This window comes from Onychostoma macrolepis, chromosome 17, assembly GCF_012432095.1.
Source record: "Onychostoma macrolepis isolate SWU-2019 chromosome 17, ASM1243209v1, whole genome shotgun sequence".
Classification (NCBI taxonomy): domain Eukaryota; kingdom Metazoa; phylum Chordata; class Actinopteri; order Cypriniformes; family Cyprinidae; genus Onychostoma; species Onychostoma macrolepis.
In genome coordinates, this window is record NC_081171.1 from 19,030,367 (window position 1) to 19,046,935 (window position 16,569).

The 16,569-nt window shown below is 38.0% G+C and overlaps 1 protein-coding gene across 1 annotated transcript; it reads left to right on the forward strand.

Annotated features, from left to right (window-relative positions):
• The first annotated feature begins 29 nt into the window (after window positions 1-29).
• Window positions 30-16,198, forward strand: rin3 (Ras and Rab interactor 3). The gene is given in 11 exon segments (XM_058750290.1): window positions 30-1,635; window positions 3,236-3,881; window positions 4,918-5,032; window positions 5,776-5,848; window positions 5,950-6,041; window positions 6,866-7,995; window positions 7,997-8,297; window positions 9,478-9,786; window positions 13,607-13,738; window positions 14,766-14,929; window positions 15,018-16,198. Coding segments are annotated over 10 exon segments (3,228 nt in total). The 5' UTR covers window positions 30-1,635; window positions 3,236-3,296; the 3' UTR covers window positions 15,345-16,198.
• Window positions 16,199-16,569: the final 371 nt, after the last annotated feature.

Genomic DNA, 16,569 nt, shown 5'->3' on the forward strand with positions numbered 1-16,569 from the left:
TGTGGACTGATATCAGAATGCCACTCAAGTGAACAAACTAAAAAAAAGTACATAGGATACAATTCTATATTTCTAATGTTAGCACGTATTCCTACTGTACTGGGCAAAGTAATGTTTCTGGACTACTAAATTTAGAAATGCCAGTATCTGTGTGAAAACCCAGCTGTGTTATTCCTGTCTGAATGCAGAGCTATACAGTGATTTGGGAAGTTCATGCCATGTTTCTGCTGAATTGGCAGCAGCTGTAAGAGCCGAGTGGAAAGAGTGACCGAGTCTCCTGGATGTGAGGAGTGAGTCAGACCCACCACCCCCCTTCCAAGATTCCACGGTAGTCATCACTTGAGCTGAACACAGAACAGTGCCACCATTTCAACTCCCTCCCAGTCCCACCCCAAGAATCCACCTTTTTCTTGTTTGTGCGACAATCACTCAGTTACCACAATGATATAAAGATGCTTCACTATGGTGAACGATAGAGAAGATCTCATCTACAAACCTGACACTTGAGGCATTTGGGTCAAGACGACGATTGTGACTTTTCTTCTTTGAGATCACTCACTTGTGGAAGTCACACCTCGCTGACAGGAAGCATCTGTTGGCAAGCTCACAGGTTTGCAGTTCCATGGTGAAGTACTTACAAACATGCATAGCCCAATAAACAAATTGATTTGTCATGCAAAACATTAGACATAAAAATATTTGTATTTTCATAGCACACGATCTGAACTTATAATTTCATAGTATTATCTTGGTGCATTAACATAAACGTTCTTCACGCTCCTTAGGGTTTTGAAAGCGCTTGAAATTAGAGTCCACTTGCCTGCGAATGCAAACAGAAGCCTTTAAAAGTGCATTACACTTGGCAGCATCACAAATATGTTCCTCCTTCTGAAGGCTGTGTAATATTAATGTTCTCCGTCAATGTGCGCTCTTTGCAAATATTATGGATCCAACCATTAGGAGCATCAAAAAGGGTGGGGTGGATGGCATGCCATTCGCTCCCAACGGTAAAACTAACCATATGTTGGACCTTATGGAACTTCTTTTGGGGTTCCTGAGCATCTGGAGTAGTTTAACTTCAGTCACTTTCAGACTCTATGGGGGAGGAGGGGGGAGGTTTACTATTCACAGCCCTGTTTCTGGGGTAAACACATCTGCAGACATTGTTTATGCTGCATTCACTATGAATGCGAGACAGAGACGAGCAGAAGGAGAGTGTAGTCTGTTAGTGTGTTTATTTAGCTCAACCGTGTCTGTGTGTGTGTGAGAGTGTAGGGGGTGGTAAGGGGTTGGCTGACCACCCTGGACAGCCCCTTCCTGACTACATCGCTGACAGGAAGTATAGAAAGAAAAGGAGAAAAAGAGACGTGAACCTTTCTGTTTCTCCTTTTTGGGTTTTCTGCATTTTTTACGATTCAGCTCACGCTCATCTGCAAAAAGAATACATAATTCGGAAAACGCACCAAAGAGAAAAACACAAAGCGAAAGAGTGAAGCAAGAATATGGAGGACAACTTTTGCGGTGTTCTGGGGCATTTTATGAGGGATTATTTGTGACGCCAAGGGAAGAATGTTGAGCATGAGGAGTGAACGATGAAAACAGCTGTTGGGACTCAGAACGCGGAGCATCCTGAGAGTAAGTAGGCACATACACAAACATCCACTCACAATGTATAAACACAATGTTTCTGTCTTAGAAATTTTGACTATTTGCCTTCACTGAGCAGAAAAGGTATTTGTTAAGTCGTGAAATTACGGTCACTTTTTTCACTAAAAAAGTTTTTAGTGAAAAACTACAAGGCTGGATGAACATCAACATCTGGAAAGCTGGAAGTCTTTACTTTCATGCTTTTTTTTTTAAATTGCAGAAATGTAATATTAGTGAATGATTATTAGGGGTCCAAATTTAAAAGCCTAATAACCGTTCATTAAAGAAATCCATTTTACTGGGCCACTAATCTGAATATGTGGGAGGGACGACCCTGATCCAGATCTGTTTCTTTTCAAATACACTTAAAATATGCAATGGTTTTTACATATTTGAAGTGCTTTTAAAACATTATAAATGTAAAATATGTTTGCTTACCAACAACTGGTTAGGTAAATATTTAAGATATTATTTTATATATTTTTATATACAATGTATTGCACCGTGCTTGTCTCTATATCTCTGTCTCTCTTTGTCAAGTCTACTACCTGTTTAATTTAATAGATATTATCACTTTATTGTGTTTGCAGTGATTGGACATTAATGAAAAGGCCAAAGAATTCAACCAGTCCTTGACAAATACAGCAATGTTAATATACTGACTTCATTTATGAGTTCTCAAGTTCATATGTGACCCTGGACGACAAAACCAGTCTTAAGCGGAATAAAAAAGCTTTCCATTGACGTATGGTTTGTTAGGATCGGACAATATTTGGCCGAGATACAACTATTTGAAAATATGGAATCTGAGGGTGCAAAAATATCAACATATTGAGAAAATCGCCTTTAAAGTTGTCCAAATGAAGTTCTTAGCAATGCATATTACTGATCAAAAATTAAGTTTTGATACATTTACTGTAGGAAATTTACAAAATATCTTTACTTAATATCCTAATGATTTTTGGCATAAAATAAAAATCAATACTTTTGACCCATACAATGTATTTTTGGCTTTTACTACAAATATACCCCAGCAACTTAAGACTGGTTTTGTGGTCCAGGGTCACATATACAGTAAGCAAACAATAAATATTGATAGGTTTGGCTCGCTGTCTAAAATGGTAAAGCTTGAGCATGAGCTCAAGCTATAAATTTCCATGAAGACTATGTTATGTGATATCACAGTACAACAATGCAGCAAAGGAGAGATTTTTGCAGGAACTGGAAGAGGGAAACATCCTGGTAGCCAAGAAAAAGGAAGAATGGAAGAGAGCAGCAGCTTAGCTGAGAGAACAGAGAACAAAAACGCTGCTATGATATACAAGGCTTATTTCATCCTCACATGAACATGCTGACACATTTTCTGTTGCACAACTTAGCCGTATTGGCACATTTATTACGATCATATGACATTCTGCATTGACCTCATGTTTTAAAGGGAAAGAGAGAGAAAAAAATCGACATAGGCAGAGACTTCTGTTTTTCTTTTATGTTGCAGTGGTTATCTGACAAGTCATTCTTGAGTTGCAATGTGTTCATATTCAATTTTGTTATACTAAGATCTTTACAATCTTTCTTATGTCTGCAGGGTGACCTAAAATACATTCATCGGATTCTTCTCAAAGTTCTGCTTGTCCTCATTATGCACTATGCTCTCCCCTGGCCCTTCCACAGCGCCTTCAGGCCTCTCCAAACCATCTTCACCCATTCAGGCATCTTTCCATTCACAAACCTCTCCTCTTCCTCTAAGTCCTCCTTCTTCCTTGACTTCTACAACGACCTTCCCATTGGTTGATATCTCTGACAACCCATCCCCTGACCCCGCCTCCCATCCGCTTCCTACTTCACCCCCAATCTCATGTGTACAACCTTCCTCACCTAAACTTAACTCCAAACCATCCCCACCTCCTCCCCAGAAACCCATGTCTCCTCAGGTCCCAAAGCCACCCCTCCCAGCACAACTCCCCTCTGCTCTTCCTAAGAGCTCCTCCACTGCTCTGCCTAGACCACCTCCACCTCCTGGTGTTAGACCCTCATCTCCACCTCAACCCAGACCACCTCCACCGGTAGTCCCAAAACCACCAGTCCCTACATCTCCAGTTAGCAAATCCAATAAACCTATTCCTCCTGGTATCAGCATCCTGGAGAAACTGATTAAGACGTGTCCAGTGTGGCTTCAACTGGGAATGAAGCAGGACCGAGCCATGCACATACTCAGCAAGGAGTTTCCTGGGGTGAGAAGTTCATGCTGTATTATTATTTATTTAACAGGCAATCAAATATATTTTTAACCATTGCGCCATGCCTGAATGCTTTTTCAGCATCTTGCAAGAGAATATCTTGTTTTTAAACCACATTTTAATGCAAGACCTTGCATCAAGTTCAAACAAATTCAACTTCGAACTTCGGAACAGTCCAAAACAGTGGACCAGTCAGAAAAAGTGGGGTGAAAGCAAGGGGCAAGCATTTGTGTTCAGTATCTATATGTGTCCCTGGACCACAAAACGTTGCACGGGTATATTTGTAGCAATACAATACAATACATTGTATGGGTCAAAATTATTGATTTTTCTTTTATGCGAAAAATCATTAGTATATTAAGTAAAAATCTCCTACCGTAAATATATCAAAACTTAATTTTTGATTAGTAATATGCATTGCTAAGGACTTAATTTGGCCAACTTTATTTAGATTTTTTTGCACCCTCAGATTCCAGATTTTTAAATAGTTGTATCTCAGGCAAATATTGTTCGATCCTAACAAACCATGCATCAATGGAAAGCTTATTTATTCCGCTATCAGATGTGTAAATATAAAAAATTTCAAAAAATTGTTTTTGTGATCCAGAGTCACATATAAGTCAAAGAAGCTTCTTAGCTAGGATGATTAGTAATTATTTTGTTTTAAAAACACTGCAGCTTTTTCTATTTCCAAAGACCTTATCAAGATGATGCACTTGTATCACTATGAATGTAAAAAAAGTTCAACATGCAATATAAGACTGCATATGCGCATTGTCTGGTCCAGCCTGAGTTTTGCTAGCAGTTTTTGAGATTTTCAGGATTTTCCCATTCAAGTAGACAGAACTTAGTCTTGGATACCTGAAATAGGTGGAGTCGTCGTCGAGTGAACAGACGTTTCTCGAAAAAGACTTGTGTGTGAACATACCCTTACAAGTTCATCTTAATGTTATTAATTACTTACCCTGATATGATTCCATATGCACCTTAGTACTGCTGAACTGATTGTGTCAGTTGTTTGATTTTGCAGATCTTTTTAGTCAGGAGGGATGCAAGTCAAAAAACGATGATACTGGCAGTGCGCCTTCCTGACCAGCTGGGGGAGCCCCATGTCAAAGAACTGCCTATAAAGGAAGAAAAGTCCTGTGAGTTATTTTGCATTGAGAAATGAGTGTTCTTTCAACTTGATTTAGGAAAGTTTATGCATAGAATGCCTTTATGCCGGAGACAAACCCACGCACAAACACATTTGCATACAGACCTAAACACATCCACACAGACAGGCCCACGCACAAACTAATTTGCATATATACCTGATCACATCCGCATAGATGTTTTGAGAGCGAGAATAGAGGTATAAACAGACCTGAAAGGGTATTGCAGGGGCTTGGTGGTGGGGTTTGTAGAAACTGCGGGCCACAGGTTTCCTGTACCTAACCCTGCATTGCAGTTACAGGATGTCCTGCACTGGCCTCTTATAGCTTCATTTCCTGCTGTCTCTTGTGTGTGTGCGTGAATGCATACGTGTGGTCATTTTCACAATCTTTACAAAGCAGTCTTGTCTTTTTTGTCCAGCTGTTATAAAGCTGAAAAGTCCTTTAAGCTTTTTTTTTTTTTTGTCAGAAATAAACTCTGTAAGTGGAGGACGGTCAGTTTGACATGTTTATTTACACATTGCCATTCATCATTATCCCCCTTCCCACCCTTACAGAAATTCGCCAGTGAGTTCCTTCTATTTTAGTGTTTCTGTGTCACCAGGAAAAAAGTCACACAAACAAACATCATAAACTAGTGCCACCAATAAATTGAAGTATTATGGCTGAAAGGTAACATCGGGGAGCGGATGTGTGCCTAGCATTAACACTTCTGTTTCTTTCATTTGCTGCAGTGCTATACCTTGAAGGGTCTGTGCTGGTGTTTGAGAACATTTTTAAACTCATTGCTTTCTACTGTGTTAGCCGGTAAGATAAAAAACAAATAACAAAGCTCCATGCATACGTATTTTGCTTGATTGAATTTTTTCACAATACACTCACACTTTTCATTTATCTTTTTTACTCAGCGACATCCTTCCTTTTCCCCTGAAGTTACCTCAGGTCATTCAAAAGGTAGCTAAATATGAGGACATGGAGGTGATCTCTTCTCTAGGATCAGGTAAGACAGAACAATCGATTAATTTTTGTTTGGGTTAAGTTGCACTCGTGTCTGCAGTCTTACACTTTCTGAACGGTTTTCAGGTAAATATTGTAAAATGTGTTAAACAGATCTCTTATTCAGTAGTAGCCCTGACTCACATGCTGCCCTATAGGCAAGAGGGGTGGGCAGAACAGATAGCGTGTACAATACCATGAAAATGCAGAAGTTGACTGAACGTTTCATTATGTGTATGTATGAGTGTCCCATGCCATCTAAAAACGAATGTGCAAGGGACAGAGCATGTGTAGGATGTGTTCCATTTTTGGCGGATTCTGCTGAACTTTTCTGTTTTCACCTTCTTGTGTGGGCCTGCTCATACGATTGTAAAATTGCTCCATTAGTAATCAACCATGATTAGCCTAATTAATACCAAGAACAAAAAAAAAAAATGTAGTAGCATTTGAGGTCATGTGATCTCAACATGTCACCTGCTACTCAAAACAACCTACTTGATGTAAAATAAAACAGCTTTTATTAGGTTATTAAGATGACTCATTCTCATTTGAGATAGTTTTTCACATCTTTTTGTGTAAAACTTTTTCGATCAGAAAAAAAAAATAGTGCCCGTATTAGTGTTACTCCTTAACATTACTTAATTTCTATGATAATCCATAGGAAGTGCTAAACAAAGGTAATGGTACAATGGGCAATGCTGTACCTAAAGCTAAGTGATACATTCTGAAGACATTTCCAGGCAATCTGAATGATGAAATAATGCTGACATAGTTCATAGCTTAATTTAGCAGTGTGCTAACATGAACAAATTTCTCATGCCAACACAGAGTTCTGGAACTCAGCTCTGAATAGTCATGAGGAAGTGGAAAACATTTCTGGTAGTTGTGGCGCTCTGGATAGGCAGGGGCAAAGCAGCTCCTGTGAAATCCAGATTTCCATCGGCAGTGACCGGCTTTGGTATGTCAACCCAATTTTCATTGAGGAATGCAGCAACAGCTTGCCACCCACCTCTTCTGCCCCTGTTTTGAGGACCCAGAGTCTCAACACACCAGTCCAGGCTCTGCCCAAATACAAAAGGCCACCACCCCTACGCCCTCGTCCTCCCAGTGCACCTGATTGTTCTCAAAACTATGTATTAGCCAAGCCATCAAAAGGGGAGTTCAAGGCAGTTCTCAGTTCTCCTCCCCCTTCAGTCCAGAAAGGGGAAGGAAGTGACTCTGAGCGTGCAGACAGAGAACAAGAGAGACAGGGAACTCCTGCCCCAAGCACTGAGCGTGAAAAGCCAGCTGTCTTACAACCAGCTCAGGGCAAAGAAGGAAAACAGCTTTCTAATACGTCTTCACATCGAGTTCCTCCAATACCAATCCGACGGAGGCTCTCTGAAAAGCAAGCTTCAGAGGAACCAACGCAGCAGGAAGTCCACACCAGCACCTCCACAGATGCAAAGGACAATATTCCACAAGTCCCGGTAGCATCCCTCATTTGTCTAGATGACAGTATGGAAGAAAGAGACAAGCCTATGGACCCAGAGACTCAGCAACTTAAGGAAGTGCCAGTGGAAGAGTCTAAGGTAACAAATGGAGCTACAGTGGTGACTCTAGAGGTAGCACCTCAACCGAAGAGACCTAATGCTCCAGTGGCACCCCCCAGGAAGAAAAGATTCTCTCAGAATCTGACCGGACATGTCTCCCAAAGCTTTGTAAACTCACTCAAGCCAATTCCTCAAGAGTCCACTTCCATCGTTCCTTTAAACTCAAGCAGCCCCAGTCCCGTCCGCCACTCGCTCTGCATCAATGCCGGTAATCCCAAAGTCTCAGATGTTTCTCTGTACTCTCCTGATGGTGGAGCTCCACCAGACCATGACTCCTACTCAACCAGCAGCACAGAGGAGGAGGTGGAGACCAATGCAGCAACAGGTACTGTCATGAAGAGGACCCCAACAATTATGTTAGACCGCTAAGCAACGACTGTCAATGGTATCTATGGCGAACCTCTCAAATGTCCTCACGGGCTTCATGAACGCAGACCGTAAGTTGCAGAAGCGCATTGTCGAACTGTCCCGAGATGGGAACACATACTTTGGGAACCTTGTTAAGGATTATCGAGCTTTCACTTTGGACACCATGCGGAAACACACCTCCAGCACAGAGATGCTCCAAGAAATCAGGCAGATGATAACCCAACTGAAAAGCTATCTGATCCAGAGTGCAGAGCTGCAAAATCTTCAGGAAGCAGCCGGATACTCCGAGGAGAAACTGGGTAATTGACATCTGCATTATATTTACTGTCAAAATTGTTTTTTTATCTAAACAATCATTTGTGAAAATGTTTAGACCTTTAGCTACTGATGCAAGTACATTTCCATTCCAAGCAAATGTAATTAAAAGGAAAATTAAGATTATCCCAAAATCAATGTGCGAATAAAACTGCATTTCCATTCCATATATTCTAGAGAACAAAACCATAGATTCTGGGAAAACTGGCACAAAATTCAAATAATAATGGAAGTTGTAGCCAGCAGGGAAGCCACTGTGCCTCTTTTATTAAATATACTAAATTATTTGCAGTATAAAGTGCCTAGCCAAAATGCTTTGATGAAATTCTTGTGTGCTAGATATTGCCATAAACTGGCTTATGTCTGGGATCTATGACATAATCATAACCAATTATTCAAAGACAAAATAGCATGTTTACCAAATAAAAGCACAAGCAAGCATATACATTTTTAATGTGCATTTTAGAAGTTTTATTTACATCTTAGTGTATCCAATCCAGAATTTTTTTTAATCCTAATATTTGCATAAAAATGTGAGAACAGAACTCGTCTAGTGTCTGTTTTGTATTGTTGATGCACTTTGCAGTGCTAGAATCATCCAAGCAAAGCACCATTCAAGCAGAAGATTGTTGCCACCATCTTACATATTAAGCTTTAATAGACCATCTGTAAAGACTGAGCTTCTCTCTGTTTTGTTGCTCAGTCCCTACAAAAAACCTAATGAAGTAACAAGACCACACTAGACCAAGATTACCTTTTATTTTCAATTCATTGCTTAGAGAGAAAGACCGGGATCTTCTAGCATTTCTAACTTTCATAGTGTTTGTGGGTGCATTATGAAGAAAGTTTCATATTTTCCCCTGAGGAAAATGAACACTCTTGCATACACTGAGACACAAGATATGTTTGCAGCTTTTCCTTCTATGTAGCATCAAAGTATTAAAAATGTATTAATGTCTTAGTAAGACTTTCGCAGTATATAATATTTGAAGCCATATCCTCATGGATTACTATAATTTAAAGTTAGATACAGATAAATAATGTATAAAGAAATAATATGTATCTTGGAGATGGTATGGCATTTCTCTTATGTTCATGCATTATACATAAACATTTTTTTTCAGTTGCTTATGGTGTATCTGATAACTGTTTCCCCCTCTTCAGAGATGATTATTGAAGCAGCACTATGCAAAAGTGTCCTGAAACCCTTACGAGAGGCTGTGTATAACGGACTGAAGGATATCCACTCCCGTGCAGGAGATTTGAAGAAACTAAAAGAAAACCAGCAAGTGGTTCAGGGGACGACCACCACAGACCTGGGGGTCATCACCAGTGTTCCTGAAATGGCCATTATGGAGAAAATTCAAACAAAGCTGGGTAACCTGCACCAAGAATATTCACCTCAGAAGAAGATCGACCTGCTCCTCAAGACCTGCAAAATCATCTATGAATCCATGTCTGTAGGCTCTCCAGGTGGGTTTCTTTTGGAATATTGTGAATCAGAGACCCTGATAAATGTACAGTTGAAGTAAATTTAGCAACTTTTGGAAAGTTATATCTGTAGTTATATAATAAATGATATATGTAATGTCATCAGTCAGGGCTGTTTCCCGAATGAATTTTAAGCTTCCTAAGATTCTTGGAGATCATTGTTGCCAATGGTTTCTATGATCTACTTAGGTTTACGATGCTTTTGGGAACTGTAGCTCAGATCATTACTCATCAGTTCCAGAGAATATGGTGGAAAGAGCACAACCTCTGAACAGAGAGGGACAGAAAACACGTAACCGATGTTTCTCTACACAGCCCAAACTCCGCCTTTTCCTCCTCACCCCAAAATTAGTCCTGATTTCATCAAAACTGTCATTAGCGCCTCCAAATAAGGAAGTGCTACAGCTGCAAAAGACAGCGTTTGTGCAGAGAGCTGTTTACAGAACTGGACATGCATAGTATTTATCATAATATTAACTTTTAAAGCTCTTGTCTGTATTATTATGCGTGCAAAACAACAAAGTAAGACCACCTGTTCTGAAAGGCTTTTTTTTTTTTTTTAGTTCTGCAAACCAAGCACTTCACTCTGATGAAGTGATAGAGTTACAATTTTTCAGGCTTTTTGTATTATCTGCAGTCCTGTGTAAATTTGAGCTAACCTTCATCTGCATTTTAAGTGATCACTTTTGTGTGTGTGAAATTGCAGGAGATTCACATTCATAAGTTTAAATCTTTAATTGACACTGACCAGCATATCTATTTTAGTTAAAATGATGCATTTCCTTTCGCTTTCTTCAAAGTCATGACACATGGTTTTTGTAGAAATACTTGTCATATAATACAGTTTTTGTCATACAATTCTCTAAAATTACATGTGCAATTCACAATTCATTGGATCTGAGAGAGCAGTCTTATATTTAAATATTACTGTGAAACTGATCGAAATTTAAAATGGGGATTTTTGCTGTTGTTGTTGGACCTGCAGGACTTTGTTTTCAGAACATTTTTCACGTTTATACAGTACATTCTCTGTCATTTTGTCATTATGTGATTCAGGCAGTTTTCTAGGCTTAAGATGAAAGTGAAAAGTATGTGTTATTACAGTGGTTTTCACCTGGCTTCAGGATCAAGATTTTACACTGGACATCAAGTGCAGACCCAATAAGACTGAAAGTAAAAATCCTAAATCCTGAATAATATTCAACAACTGAATTTATTAATATTATCATGAATAGTTTAGGCCTACTATTATGCAAAATTATTGTTACATAAAAAAAAAAAAAAAAAAATTGCAAATATATTAAATACATTTTAAATTGAATTTCTAATTTGTAGGAAGTGAATTTTTAATTTGAATAAAAAAATATTTTTAATGGTTTTCAACAGTTAATAATTCACAGCACAAAACACAGTGTGGTTGGCACAAGCCATGAGCCATGACCTTGTTGCAATGAAGCCATAATTAATGTACTGTTGGACATATTTTGGTTACAGTTTCAATAATGAAATATTTATAATATATATAATAATTGGCATCTGCCTTAACTGACTGCTTCTATACCAAATGATGGATGAATAACAGAGAAATTTCACTTTTTTTTTTTCAATTTTAAAATTTTTCTAACAATGCACAATTATTCAGTTGTGTTTTGTATTTACTATTGTTTTTTTCCCCCTCTGCTATCAGAGCAAACCGTCATGACCCACCTTTGGGTTGCAACACATCAGTTGAGAGCCACTGATCTACTATATTTCTTTTTTATCCTTCCATGCACACTATTCTTGTTTCAGTGCCTTCTTTAATAGGTATTCATGAGCACTGAGATTAGCCCAGACGAGCAATGCTTGCAGATTCTGAGCTATTATTCAAGTGTTATTCAAAGAATTATTCACCCCAAAGAACAGTCACAAATGAAATCCATTTCCTCTATTACAACTTCCAAACCGCAATCTAAAGCAATGGTTTGGCAACACTTTCTAGTCTCATAGGCATCAACAACCCTTTTCTGAAGTCCAAAACAATCTCTGTTGTTTCGGCTATGGTTCATTTAACAAACTTCTGTTTCACAAACTCTTATAAAACACACATTTTATAGAGAAAGATTATCAGTGTGATCAACACTGACATTTTGCATTGTTTCATTAAATCTTTTTAATCTACCAATTAAACTTAAGTTTAACTCAACTACAGATATTTCCAATGGGTTTACAGATTTGTCGACTGTGTAACCCTAGTAAGTTAAGATAGAAATTTTGGTTCTGTAGTTTTCATTGCTCTCCTTTTGTTGATTTTATCATCTTAAATTAACCTTACTTTATTACACTGCAGGTGCTATTTTTGGATCCATAATAAAAGGACTAGGTTTCCTGTGGGAATGTAATACTGAAGTAATGAAATGCACATCTAATGGGACAATTAACTTGCACAGAGAACACTACATCGCCTCTAAATTACCAAGATTAAAATGCAACATATTCCAATGCAATTTTCTTTTAAAATTGCATTGCTACTTCATTTCAATGCATAGCACTGTTTTGAAATGAACATCGAAACAGATGAAATCCCAATGAATCATTTTCTTTGAAAGCTCAATATACTGCAGACAAGTTACATCTGTGGTTGTGTGCAAGCCTTTGTAGTATCATAGAAAACATGTAATTATTTCAACGTGAACAGGTTGCAACTGTACAACTGAAAACAGAGCTGTTCAGCTTGTTTTAAGAATAATGGATTTAATATCTGAGCAAAAAAGGGCCTGTGGTTAATATTGCTGAGACTTTCCTGTTTTGTTTTACAACGTTGCACACAAATGTGAATTTTGAAATAGTTGTGCAATTTAAAAACACAAGTTGATGACAAATTTCCAACTATGGACTACAACTAACACAAGAACTAGACTCTGTGTGCTTAAAAACATGAAAATCTCTTCAGCTAATGTAAGCCACAGAGCCTTATTTTACTCTGAAATCAACAACCGCTTCTCTAAAAACCCATTAAAAAAATTCCTGAGGGATCCAAGGAAGAATTAGCTTTCCAGTTTGGCCAACAAATTGACAGCTATTTTATTTACAGTCTACTTCACTGCACTGGTGATAAAGCTAGTGCAAAAACATAGACTAACAGCGACAGGTACAGAATGAATTTGCTACAGACTTCATCTTTCATGTTCACAGCTGCAAGTATTGTTTTTCAATATTTAAATGAGCCAGATGTTAGTTTATGGTTGACTATATTTGATAAGTAATGGACATGGGTGTACAGATACAAGCCAGTTTTTACATCCAACATATGTTTTTGTATTCTTCTAAAAGATTAATTGTCGAATGTCCAAATTTAAGCATTAAAAGACAGAAGTTTTAAAACGATTTGGCCCTATTGCCCATACAGCATAATGTCAGTCTTGTGACGCTTATAGTATACAGCACAGCTCTCTCAGCATATTCTGAATTGTATTGTACTGGCAGGAGTCCAGATGCAGTCCAGGGTGCATTTCTGTCCAGCATATATTTCTTGTTCTACATACAAATAAAATACAGGGAGTGCAATTGACTAAACAGGAATCTTTGAAGTGTTGCAATGAGTGTGTACACTGTTAGTGGTCAACACATCGATCTGCCCCCTCTAGCAGCATTTTCCACAATGCAGATTTTATTCTCAAAGCAATGGATTGCCACGTACTGTACGAGTAAATTCTTTTTCTGAGCTTGTTGTATTATTGATGCGATATGATATGAATGATTTAATGCTTTGGTATTTTATTAATGAATATATTTTGATTATTTCCTGATTGTTATGTAACAGGAAAGGCTCACGGGGCTGATGATTTCCTGCCCGTGCTGATGTACGTTTTGGCTCGCTGTAACATCAGCGCTCTGATGCTGGATGTGGAGTACATGATGGAGCTAATGGATCCGGCACTGCAGCTCGGAGAGGGTGAGGACACACACACACACACACACACACACACACCCCCAAGCCATATAGTGAACGTACAAAAACCCACAGTCACTGTGATTATGTAAATAATGGATAGATTGCATACTGATAATAAACATGAATATTTCCACTACATCTCAAATGATGCGTTGTATTAAAAAGCATTATGACGATGAGGAAATATCCAAAGATTTTTGGAATAAAATGCCTGACTAATTTATTTCCTAAGGACAATTTGACATAGTACTTAATGTAAAAAGTGAATTTTCCGAAAGTTGTAAATAAAAGAAAGATTATTGGAGTATGTTTGTCTTTCTAGTTCAGAATTTTATGTTTAATTCAATGTATTGCTTGCTGTTTCTTTATAATTACGGTAACTGAGTGAAAATTGTTGAGCCGACTTAAAATTTTAAGGCAACCAGCTTCAGCAGATTTTTGAGTTTTCTCAACTTGTCATTTTAAGTTTATACAACAAAAATTTGAGAATCTCCCTCAAAAATAAGTTGAGCAAACTCCAAAATCTGCTGAAGCTGGTAAAAAAAAAAAAAATTTTTTTAAGTTCGCTCAAATTTTTTTAGTGTAAATACATAAAATGAAATAATATTTTGCACTTTTTCCATATTTTAACTTACAACTTGATTGGAAATAATTAGAATATTTTAAACAAGGGTGATATTTATCTTAATTTTCGAACTGTCTTATCGTCTTTTTCACTCTTTGTTTAGATTGTCACAGCTTCTATAATGTACCAATAATTTTATGATAGATTTTCATATTTTAAGATTAAAAGTCTGGGTCTAAGACGAAAGTAAAACAATAAAATCAACATACAATACATTTGAAAAACATCAAATATAAATTTGTTAGTTTCAATAAAAATTAAACCCTGGGAGCAAAAAGTGTCTGAAGACACCAATAAATGCATATTTTGCAATGTTTATCATTTTAGTCACAAAGCAACACTGAATATCAGCTAGAACGGCAAAGTTACTGTTATAACCATTACATATCTATATTCTTCTAGGTTCGTACTATCTCACCACCACTTATGGAGCTCTGGAGCACATCAAAAATTTTGATAAACAAGCTGTGACCAGACAGCTGAGTTTGGAGATCCAAGACTCCATCCATCGATGGGAGCGCCGCCGCACCCTAAACAAAGCCAGAGCGTCACGCTCCTCTGTACAGGTATTATGACCACCACAATGTCTTAGAAAAGCATTGGCCAGTCAACTGTGAATTTATTTTTCTTTATTTTGTTCCACCTTCCTGTCAGGACTTCATTAATGTGTCCTTCCTGGAGGCTGGATCCAACACCAAGACCTTGGGATTGCGTCCCAACACTACCGCTCAGGACCTGTGCAATCAGTGTGCAGAGAAGTTTGAGGTGCTGGATCCTGAGTCTTATTGCCTAAGCGTGCTGCTGGACGGCCATTACAAGCCTTTGGCTCCCGAGGAGTTTCCTCTCACCATCAAATCCAGTTTGCACCACAGTGAGCCACGTACGGAATATTATTTCGTCTACCGCCACGGTCGCTGGCCAGAACAAGAGTCTGTGGATGAGACGCCATCTACACCAGCTCCTGAAGAGAGTTTGATATGAACTGCGTTTGTATGTGTGTGTGTGTGTGTGTCAGTGATAGGTGGGTCTTTAGCAGAGGGTTTGAGCTGCTTGAATGGACAACTTTAATTTACAAAACAATATAAGTGATGCACAAGAAAGTAAACTGACATTACGATGCCTAACCACATAGCAGAATGTGCTATTTGCCCATGGAAATTATACGAATACAAAAACTGGCTTACAAGCTGGCTGGCATTTGCTTTAACACATGTGCTGGAAAGGACCAGGACTGGAATCCAAAATCTGTTTTGAAAAGACAGAATCTCCTAGAAAAGCCTCGCATGAAGAGCCTGCATTATTTTGAGACTCAAGAATATCTGCACACACAACAGATACATCCTTCACCTTAGTCAGCCTTTACTTCAGCAGACCTGTTGATCCCAAGCATTATACAGTCCTTGAAAGTTTCACGATTTACAAATGAAACTTCATCTTTCCAACTATGGAAATATTTTCACATCTCAGGGCTCAGCAGATTGTGACTCATACCCTGTTTCGGTGCTTATTTCTTCATTTATACGTTTCTTTAAGCAATGCATCTTTACAAACCTTGAACCGGTTATGCACCTGCATTGCTCTTCTATCATATGCTGCCATACAGATATGCTCTCAGTGTTATATTTCATTCATATTTGGTTCACTGTTGCTGCTTTATATATCAACATATACAATAGTTTAGGCATAAGCTCTGGTTTTGCAGCAAATTATTTTAAGCAGCATGAATGCATATGTATCACAATGCGTGACTGTTTCAGTGAGCACAACACTTGTCAAACCAAAGATTGGTGTTATATAAAAAATATATTCTGGTAATAAATACATTTTACATTATATATGGTGTGTGTTCATATGGAAATGACAACTTTAATATATTAGTTCCCTAAAAAAATACCACTTCAGATTCCCCTGGAACACTTCCAATGATAATCAGAATATTTATAACTGGCTCAAATGAAAAATGTTCAAATTAAATTTATGTGTGGTAAAAGTCAGACTCATCATACCATATTATGTAGCTGAAACTGTTGTATAAGAGTCAATTTAAGGGTCTTTATAACTACAGTAACTCTTCTTTTGCTGCTACCCTGAAAATCTAAATGTGATTCAGAACAACACTGCCCACAGACAGTTATTTAAAGAAACCCTCATATTAGTTAGTACAAGAGATTTAACAATAGCATCCATCTTGTTTGTGCATCAACAA